This window comes from Salvia hispanica, chromosome 4 (assembly GCF_023119035.1).
Source record: "Salvia hispanica cultivar TCC Black 2014 chromosome 4, UniMelb_Shisp_WGS_1.0, whole genome shotgun sequence".
Classification (NCBI taxonomy): domain Eukaryota; kingdom Viridiplantae; phylum Streptophyta; class Magnoliopsida; order Lamiales; family Lamiaceae; genus Salvia; species Salvia hispanica.
The window spans coordinates 21,434,373-21,444,501 of NC_062968.1; the positions used below are offsets into that span (position 1 = coordinate 21,434,373).

At 39.7% G+C, this 10,129-nt stretch overlaps 2 protein-coding genes and 1 pseudogene across 2 annotated transcripts; 2 read left to right on the plus strand and 1 right to left on the minus strand.

The window, feature by feature from the left end:
- Positions 1–295: 295 nt before the first annotated feature.
- On the plus strand, positions 296–1,814 carry LOC125220057 (uncharacterized protein At2g29880-like). Its single transcript, XM_048122176.1, has 3 exons — positions 296–399; positions 494–854; positions 935–1,814. The coding sequence occupies exons 1-3, from the start codon at positions 308–310 to the stop codon at positions 1,538–1,540; spliced, it is 1,059 nt and encodes a 352-aa protein (XP_047978133.1). The 5' UTR covers positions 296–307; the 3' UTR covers positions 1,541–1,814.
- A 2,413-nt stretch (positions 1,815–4,227) lies between these two features.
- Positions 4,228–6,848, minus strand: LOC125223931 (protein ANTAGONIST OF LIKE HETEROCHROMATIN PROTEIN 1-like). The gene is made up of 5 exons (XM_048127241.1): positions 6,573–6,848; positions 5,542–6,073; positions 5,207–5,432; positions 4,662–5,107; positions 4,228–4,567 (listed from the first exon to the last, which is right to left on the minus strand). The coding sequence occupies exons 2-5, from the start codon at positions 6,067–6,069 to the stop codon at positions 4,547–4,549; spliced, it is 1,221 nt and encodes a 406-aa protein (XP_047983198.1). The 5' UTR covers positions 6,070–6,073; positions 6,573–6,848; the 3' UTR covers positions 4,228–4,546.
- A 354-nt stretch (positions 6,849–7,202) lies between these two features.
- On the plus strand, positions 7,203–9,426 carry LOC125220638 (annotated as a pseudogene).
- The last annotated feature ends 703 nt before the right edge of the window (positions 9,427–10,129 follow it).

Genomic DNA, 10,129 nt, shown 5'->3' on the forward strand with positions numbered 1-10,129 from the left:
AGAGGTGGCTATCTGAACAAAGTGGAGGAATACCTACTCCATGATTTTCCTACCACCGATTTGAGGGCCCAGCCTCATATTCAGTCTAAGATAACAGCTTGGAAGAAGAGCTACAATGCCCTCTGTATTATTCTCAAACGTAGTGGGGTCGGGTTTAATGTCCACAATGACTTCAAGATTGACTGCAGTGATGAGCAGTGGGATCATATCATTAATGTCAGTTTGGATTTCTTCCTAATTTTTTTGTAATTACATGATGCAATTAAGGTGCTGCTCCGATTTTATTTTTTTTTGTTTTGTTGTTGTTATGTTTGCCTGTATGAATGCCAGCTACACACAAGGCCATGTCTCATTTTCGTCGAACAATGCCCAATGGAAGTTTGAGCCAGGGCAATCCGAGTAAGTTGCGACATACAAACTATGCCTTTTCATTTTACTAGGACATGTGGTGAACCTTCAAATCACCCAAAACTTATGCATAACTTTTGTGTAGGACTGTAGGTGCAGTCCAGTATCGGAGGCCTCGCTTACGGAGGGTAGACAGATCACGCCGGAGCTGGTCGGATAGGGAAGAGCTTGCGCTTATAGCAGCGATGAAGGAGTTAGTTGCGACTGGTTGGAAAGCAGACAATGGCTTTAGAGGTGGCTATCTGAACAAAGTGGAGGAATACCTACTCCATGATTTTCCTACCACCGATTTGAGGGCCCAGCCTCATATTCAGTCTAAGATAACAGCTTGGAAGAAGAGCTACAATGCCCTCTGTATTATTCTCGAACGTAGTGGGGTCGGGTTTAATGTCCACAATGACTTCAAGATTGACTGCAGTGATGAGCAGTGGGATCATATCATTAATGTCAGTTTGGATTTCTTCCTAATTTTTTTGTAATTACATGATGCATAGTTCATAGTGATGCTTACTACTCTTGTTCACAGGGAGATAGTAGTTTCAAAGGCATGAGGACTAAAGCATGGCCCCTTTTGGAGGATTGGAGGTTGATATTTGGAAAGGACAGGGCTTGTGGTGAACCTGCTGAGGATATGGAGGAGGCTAGGAGATCGCGTGGAGTATCAGAGACTGATGATGCTAGTCGTGGCTACAACAGTGACTATAATGCCACATTTGATGAGAACTCTCCCGAGATGCCAATTGGTTACAATGAAGCAACTGACCATGGTGAGGACAGCACAACACAGACTGCATCTATCCCAACCTCCAATCCCAAACGAGCTGCTCGAAAGCGGAAAAATTCAGACGACAGTGATGGACTACTTCAGCTGCTCGAGAAACTCCATACTGAGACAAACTCTCGTCTAGATAATTTGTCTAACAGGATTGGCTACGAGATTGACATTGGTAAATCAAGGCAGGCAGTGTTTGAGCAGCTCAGTGGCATTTCTGGGCTCTCCGATCGGGATAGGTATGATTTGTGCGACATAATTGGCAAAGAAAATACTAGGTTGGAGATCTTCATGGGTATACCACCAGAAAAGAAGGCAGGATATGTGTACCGCGTTCTTGAGAAGGAGAATGCGATGTGAAATCCATTCAGCTGGAAATGGATTGAGTAGCATGGGATTTTTGTGCAGGGACCTAACATCAGACTAATTAATATATTTGTTTTTGTGGGCATTTTGTGTAGGAATGGACATCTAAGGCTGATATGGTTTTTTTTGGCTTTGTTGTGAATTTATCCGACATCAAACTCTATCACTTTATGTCGGTTAGTTATATGTTAGAGGTTCCTGCAGTTATGTTATGTCAAAACAATATTGGTTTTGTACACCATTATCAAAGCCTTCATTTTGATTATTATTTTGTTGTTTCTGTTACCATATTGTAAAGATTATCATGGAACAATGTTTTCATTTGATGATTTTCTTTTGATGATTTTCTTTACTGGGAACCACATACAGATTTTCAAAATAAAAGGAACTCTTAAACTCATTTCCTTGCTAATAGTTTTTCAGTGAAACATCTTTTCTTTAATTAGCAAAAGCCATTTGTCTAAAACATCTTTTTTTTAGTTGACAAGATTCTAATTACAATAGCAAAAGCCATCATTTTTACGGTCCTTTTTGTTGATTACTTTAGCATAGGAGTACCTTGTAATATTACTTACAAATGTTATTGTTAATTTCAACAACAATTCAAAGTGATTTAAAAAAAGTAATCAAAATAAAAATTATCAATAAAAGAAATATACGTAGTTTTACTAAAATTGCGCCTCTCTTTTCTCCCAAAACTAGTCTACAGTTTTCTTCATATCCAAAGTAGAGCATCGGAGTTCTCCTCCTGTCCCCCTAAATTCATTCTTCTCCATTACTAAATTTCCTCTCCGTTTAACAGCAAGACAGAAATCGTCGAGCCTACACACACAATTGCCACTTTAAATTCAACACAAAATGTAGTTCATAATCTGTGGCTACATATTTTGTTTTACAACTCGAACATACACGAGTTTCACTTCAATATTCAACACAAAATATGGTTCATAAAATTGTGGCTATAACTACTACGACAAGGAGATGTACCAGCCTAGAACATAGATAAAAACAAATACATAGAAACAACTAAAACAAGAACAGAAAATGCATAGCCACACAAAATACTCATCTCCTGTGGATTGTCATGCCTCCTTACTTATTCTGTGCCCGCAACCACATCGGAGGGCTATACGACACCGAGAAGCTACCATTAGGGGAAGATAATGGGAGGGATGGTTTGGGCAGTGGGCGAGACGACATGACTGTTTTCTGTTGGCGAACTAATTCACCACCGGGGCTCACTTCGTAGAAGTGATCAACCTTTTCATTGCTTGATTGCATGTCCCACGGGATGTCATCTTCGTCAAATAACTTACGTCGAGCAGGGGTGACATGCACAATTTGAGTTTCTCCATCATGGGTGGTGATGGGGGAGTCAGATATGTTGATCACGGTGTGCCCCTTCAATTCTTTCATCTTCTTGAACCCAAATATCATCGTCAACTCATCGTAAGCCGGTTCACCATTCCGGTAATAAGCTGCTGCCAACGGGTTCATCTATTCCGACAATATTAGAACAAATATTAGTAATTGTCATGCGAATGAGAACAAATGATTATAATAACAAAATTTGAGGTTACCTTCATGAGAGGCTCCAAGTGATGATTTTCAGCCTCATCAACGTCTGAACTAGAGTGGAGTCAAGTGTTGGAGTCCACTTTGCAGTGTAAAGGAATGAACTTTGGTGAGGGATGGGGAGAACCATGTTTAGGTAAATAAGCAAAAGACTAAAGCTATGGAGTTGTGTTGTTCGATTGCAAGGAGTGATCCCTTTTATTGACATTGTTTATAGGGTTATTAATAATGTGTCTTGAAGGCCAACTACCAATGAGATAGGGGATGATTACTTTTAATAAGTGCTCGTAACTATTTACTAGGATTTGGTTGTTGTGGCAATTATAATTGACAAGATATATGTACAATTTGGCTCTATTGTGCCGTTTGAACTCTGAAAAAATCCATGACATAAATGTGATGTGGAATTTGTAAATTGGAAGATTTATTGCAGCTGCATAACACTCCCTCCGTTTCCAAAAGAAATGCATCGTCTAACTTTGGACAGGCAAAGTATGGTTCTTCTCTGTCTGTCTATGATAGATATTTGATCAATTTCAATGGCTTTAACTTGCAACACCTCAAATAATACTTCATCCGTCCTTTAAGAATATGCACACCTTAAGCCCCGTGCCGACCCCAAAGTGCATATTCTTTGGGGACGGGGGGTGTAGTAATTTTTCATTTTTAGTACTAGTATTTTTGTTAAATAAATCTAACATTGTTTAGTAAAATTTAATAGTACTCCATGTATAAAAGCGGATATATATCCAATTAACTTTTCTTAATCGTATTTGTTGTGTAAGCTTCTTAAATTCTAATACAGATTCAATTTATTGCAGTAGTTGGCAATGACATATATCTCTTGCTATTCTATTTTGCCTAGCATTCTATTTTATTGCAGTAGTGAGTAGGTGCATGATATATACTAGAAATCCAGCTGGTTCAAGAGATATTCAAGAGTGAATGGGGTGAAAATTTCACTAATTTCAGCAGTTTCCCTCGTCCTCGGTATTTTGCAATGGAGATGTCTGTTACATATATTTTAGGATGTACATACAGAAACAGATTTTTCATAATCTACTATCAATCTTGAAATATAATCGTAGTCAAACACTTTTCCAAAGTAATCAACTAATCAAGTGGTTCATTACACATTGAATCACAAAAAAGGAATACAAAGTAGTTTGAAGACCATCTGAAGCAAGCAACAACCAATATCAGACATAGACATAAGCATTACACGATCTTATCATACGGAATTACAATAGCTTCCCTACAATTACACCCAATAGAAACAATACGATCCCCATAAAGGACCCCAGGTGGTTGACATTTCCTAGACACTTGTAGAAGTAACGACCAACATGATTCACAATTTTCCCCGCACACAACACTCGCATCTGTCCTCTCCCACAACGCCAAAATGGAACACTATCAGCTGTATCAGTTCCCGCCTCCATTAGCCTAATCATAAGAGGAATAAGAATAACATATCATATTTATTTGTGCAAACAAAATGCAAATAATCCAAGTAATAGGATTGTCAATAAGCACTAACATGTAACCACATAGAATTTGCCATCTCATCTCGCATTTGTGTCCACTCAGTTGAAGGTTCAACGTTACCAACATACTCAACATCCTGGTTGTCCTCCTCCAAGGGGATGGTATCGGGTATAGCGTCGAGCTCACGTTCGATAGGGTCATCGGTCATCTCTGCTCGGATGAAATTATGGAGAAGGATGCAAGCCATAATTAGTCGGATTTGGATCTTAATTGGGTAAAATGATGCACTGCGAAGGATTCCCCATCGCATTTTTAAAACGGCGAAGGCACGTTCAATTACGTTGCGTGCCTTCGTATGTCTTAAATTAAACAACTCAATAGCATTTTGGGGGCGTTGTGACCCGACTGCCCACTCCTTGAGATGGTAGCGCACACCCTTGTATGGTGTCAAAAAACCCTCACTGTTAGCATACCCGTTGTCGCACAAATAATAATTGTCTGCAGGAATTTCGAAAGTAATTTCCATTTTATTGAGCTACACTTAAAAAAATTGAAATCTAATGAAATATATTTTTGATGCAGAAGTGCAGCCCTAACCTTTTGGGACCTTCAAGCCATATTCTCTACTAACAGCGTCCTTAAGTACTCGTGAATCCCCAGCTGAACCTTCCCATCCGGGTAAGGCATAAATGAAGCGCATTTGCCTGTCACAAGCAGCAAGAGTGTTGGTAGCTATCTGCCCTTTCCTCGTCCTATACCGAGGCTTGTCCGTATTGCTCACTAGGACGTTGATATAAGTCCCATCCAAAGCACCGATGCAACCCTAATATGCATTAATAAAACACAAAATTTGAATGTCTTCAAATAAGTAAACAAAATGTATTGCATATGGGATATGGTAACAAAGTGGCAGTTTTATTTTTGAAATATACCTTGAAATGCTTCCACCTAGAATCAGTTGAGTCATCTGTTACGGGGTCGGGCTTAGCCAAAAATTTTTTGTAAATGTCTAATAATGCGCGTAAAACAGCATGGACGTACTTGGAAACCGTATAACCAGACCTCATAAAATCAAACCGGACAATCCGAGATTTTTTGTGGTGTGCAAGTATTCCCAGAAACATAGCTACTTGTTCCTCAACTGTCACAAATCTTCCATCCCTCATCCCCCCCAACTCCTTCAAGAGTCTACACAACTTACCAAATGTGTTTCTATCCATTCGCAGATTATCAAAGCAATCAACATCACAAACACGTACTAGTCGATTCAAATGTTTAACTTGGGCAGGCATTTTATCAACGAGAGAGTAAGGTCGTGTGAAACGGCCCTGCTGACGACGACCAAGCTGGCGCCTTTTTAAATATAGGTGGATGATTATAATCATTTGAATACGAAGAAGAGAGAGTATGCCTTCAAGCTCAAGGATTATTTCAGCGGTTGTGCAAACATTTCGCGCCATCAAACTAGAACAAAAACACCAAATTGTTTTTAGCTTATACTACAAAAATATAGGCTAAATCTTGAACCACCAGAACAGTTGCGTGTTTCACATAGGAGAGACCTACATCCCAGGAACCGAAAACACAAAAAATTCAAGCAAGATAATAAATTTTTATCATTATTAAAACCTTTTAAATTTTTATCATTATTAAAACCTTTATACAGTACAGATCTACAAACATTTGACACATACCAAACACATTCAAGCCAAATAAACATAAAAAATTCAAGTCAAATCCATTAGAAAGAAAATAACAGTAGCCTCTACTTCACAGGTTAATCAAAAATACCAATCCATTTTTCTACAAATGTCGTAGAGCATTTTGTCTAATTTGAACACAACACATGTGCATTTCATATAAAAAAAATACTAATCCAATTTCTACGAATTTCATATAGCTTTTTGTCTAATTACACACAACGCATGTAGATTTCAAGAAAACGTATACCAATCCAATTTACCTCCAACCGCTGTAGCTACGAGCTGGAATCGAAGATGAAAACGTTGTGATAGTATCAGTAGCCACGCACGACTACCAAGCAATTTCAAAACCGGAGACGTCCAGCGATTTGTGGATTTTCACAGATTCAGCTGAAGCCCTCTCCCTCGCTGAAGCCCTCTCGCCGAAGTCCTCTTCTTCGATGAAGCCCTCTCCCTCTCCCTCGATGAAGCCCTCTCTCAGATGTAAAATGAATTTCAAAATGGTTTCAAAGAGGGGTAAGAATGAACCCCACCAATTAATTGGCACAACTCCCAGAGCATGTTAAAGTATCGGTGGTTGAAATCGCGATTATTATCATAGGAAATTGAGTGAACAGTGGCGGGTCTTTTTAAAAAAAACGGGTCAATTAGTTTATTGTCTGGGCTACCAAATGCTATGTTAATTATGGATAATAATCTGTATCCATGTTTAACGCGGATACCAAGCGGACCCTTATTGTATAAACTGTTTGAAGTAAAAACGTAAATCATGCAAAATAGGAAACCATTATTGCTCCCTTCCCAAAAAAATCCTAGGCCACGTGTGTCCGGAAAATCAGCGCTATAAATAGTGAACATATTTACAAACAGCGATAAAGTAAATAGGGAAAATGTTTTCAGCTGGCAACGCTTTCATGCTTTTCTTCTTAGGTCTAATAATAGATGTAACATCGATCCGTGCTTTAGTTCGTAGCCACAAGTTTGAGGTAATACTTTCTTTTGCTTGCACACTTCACAAATTTGTTTTCTTTGAAATGCTAATATGACTTGTAATTACATTTATGCAGTTGGTAAATTTGTTACACACTGAACTATGCAGCAGCAAGACCATGCTTACAATAAACGGACAGTCCCCGGGGCCGACCATATATGCGAGAAGGGGTGATTTGGTCATAGTCGATATTGTCAATCGGGCCGACCAAAATATAACCATCCACTGGTATATATAAATATTTGCAACACTAATTCACACATAAAATGTAATAAGTACTATCATTATTGATTTATGGTGATTATATATAGGAATGGAGTAAAAATGCCGAGATATCCATGGTCGGATGGGACAAACTATGTGACACAGTGCCCAATTCAACTCGGCAAAAGGTTTAGGCAACGGATGATCCTCTCTGACGAGGAAGGCACTCTGTGGTGGCACGCTCACAACGACTGGTCTCGCTATTTTGTGTATGGCGTTATCGTCATTCTACCGCCGAGGAGGGAGTCGTATCCCTTCCCTAAGCCTCATGCTCATGTCCCCATCTTAATTGGTGTATAGTGGTTTCAGTTCTCTTTTTATTGCCACGTGTTGTTTCATTTGTAAGCACTTTCACTAAAACTATTGCAGGAGAGTGGTGGAAAGGTGATGTGCAAAAAATGATGGAGGATTTTCTAGGTGGTGAAGGAGAGCCTCTAGTTTTGATGCTTTCCTCATCAATGGCCAACCTGGAGACTTGTATCCTTGCTCAACAAAAGTTGGATTTTTCAATAGTATTAGTATTATTTAATTAAATCATGAAAATTACATAAAAAAATTTTATAATGTGAGCAGATACATACAAATTGAGTGTGGAGTTTGGAAAGACGTACTTGTTCCGATTAATTAACGCGGTGATGGACAACATCATGTTCTTCAAAATCGCCAACCAAAGCTTCACCGTGGTTGGAACCAACGGCGCCTACACGAAGCTGCTGCGGACGGATTATGTGGCGATATCCCTGGGCCAAACCATTGATTTGCTTCTAGAAGCGAACCAGCCGCCTGGCCATTACTACATGGCCTTGCGGATATACGTGGTCGGGGGCAAATACGTGAGCACCCCGACCACTGGGATCATCCAGTACGTCGGGAACTAGACCCTGTCCCCGCCTCTGCTTCCGTCTTTTCCCGAGTACAACGACACCGTGTCGGCCTTCCATTTCACTAGCATGGTCAAAAGTAGTACTTTTGCTACAAGTGTTCCTGACAGGGTGGAGAAGAGACTGTTCTTCACCCTGTCAATCAATCTGTCCCCATGCACGAAAAGTTCGTGCGTGGGGACGACCAGGCTGATGGCGAGCATGAACAATTTGACGACGCTGTTGCCCATGGACATGAACGTGCTGGAGGCGTACTACAGAGGGAACCGGGGGGTTTACGAGACTGGCTTCCCGGAGTATCCGGCTCGGGCTTTCAACTACACTGAAGTTAGCGTGCCAAAGAATGAGTCTGCGTCCGAGCTCGGAAGGGCTGTTATTGTTGTGGAGTATGGCACCGCGATGGAAGTGGTGTTTCAGGCGACCAACCTCACCAAAAGCGTTGATCATCCCATGCATTTGCACGGATACAGCTTCTACGTTGTTGGATCCGGGCTTGGGGATTTCGATCCGACATGGGATCCACCCAAGTATAATCTTGTCGACCCGCCGTTGATGCAAAACATCGCAGTGTCTAGAAACGGATGGACCGCTATCAGATTTAAGGCCAACAATCCAGGTAAGTGAATTAAACTTATTCTGCATGCATTCTATGAAAGTGGGTTTATAGTGATTGGTGTTACTATTATGTTGTTGGCCATTGTTACAAGTTCTCCGGTTTGGTCTGTAACATTTAAAAATATTTTAATTAATAATATTGCATTGGATGTTTTAGGAGTTTGGTTCATGCACTGCCATTTCGAGCGTCATTTGAGTTGGGGAATGAAGGTGGTGTTCATCGTTAAGGACGGGGAACGAGCTGTTGAGAAGATGTTGCCGCCACCGCCGGATATGCCAAGTTGCGGTGGACAAGTCTCATCTCCTCCTCTTGTATTTGGTACTACTGCCATACTAGGGAAGAAGAGAGATGAGGTTGAATGAATTTTTCATTTATTATATGTACAATGTTTTACTTGTCTGTTCTTAATATAAGCCTAGCACAGCCTTCTCCAACAATTGAATAATGTACTCTTTTTCATTGGGATGTGAAAATGGAAGTCTATTAATTACTGATTGCATTGAAGCAAATTGGTTAAATAGAGAGGATTGAAACGATCATTTTATATCATTGATAAATGACTAATAAAAAGGCCGTGTCACAATAGAATCGAATCGATACTTTTAGCTTCCAAATCTCCAACATTAACCACACTATCACTAAGTCAATACATTCACATAATTGAATTGATATTTTCTAGTCCCTTAGTGATGGAGAGATAGGACACGAGTGGGAGATGAAAAGCATATTATAAACAAAAAACAAAGGTTGTACAAAATGTTGAAAGATCGAAAACTTATAACCCACTGCGTATTTACTTTTTCAAGAGCATCTAAAAGAAGGCCTCAAGTAAGTAAGTAGTGAGTAACTACCTTCCAAAAGAAAAAAGGTTACTACGACACTAATTTAGTTATTAGGAAATAACCCTATTTCATAACGTAATTATCTTCCGATAGGAAAAAAAAAAAGATAATTAAAAAATAAATAAGGGGTGAAATGAAGATTAGCATTTTAAAATTGACACGGAGCACATACCGGCCGGGCACGTGCTCGTGGCATACCACTAAACAAATATACTACTCCCTC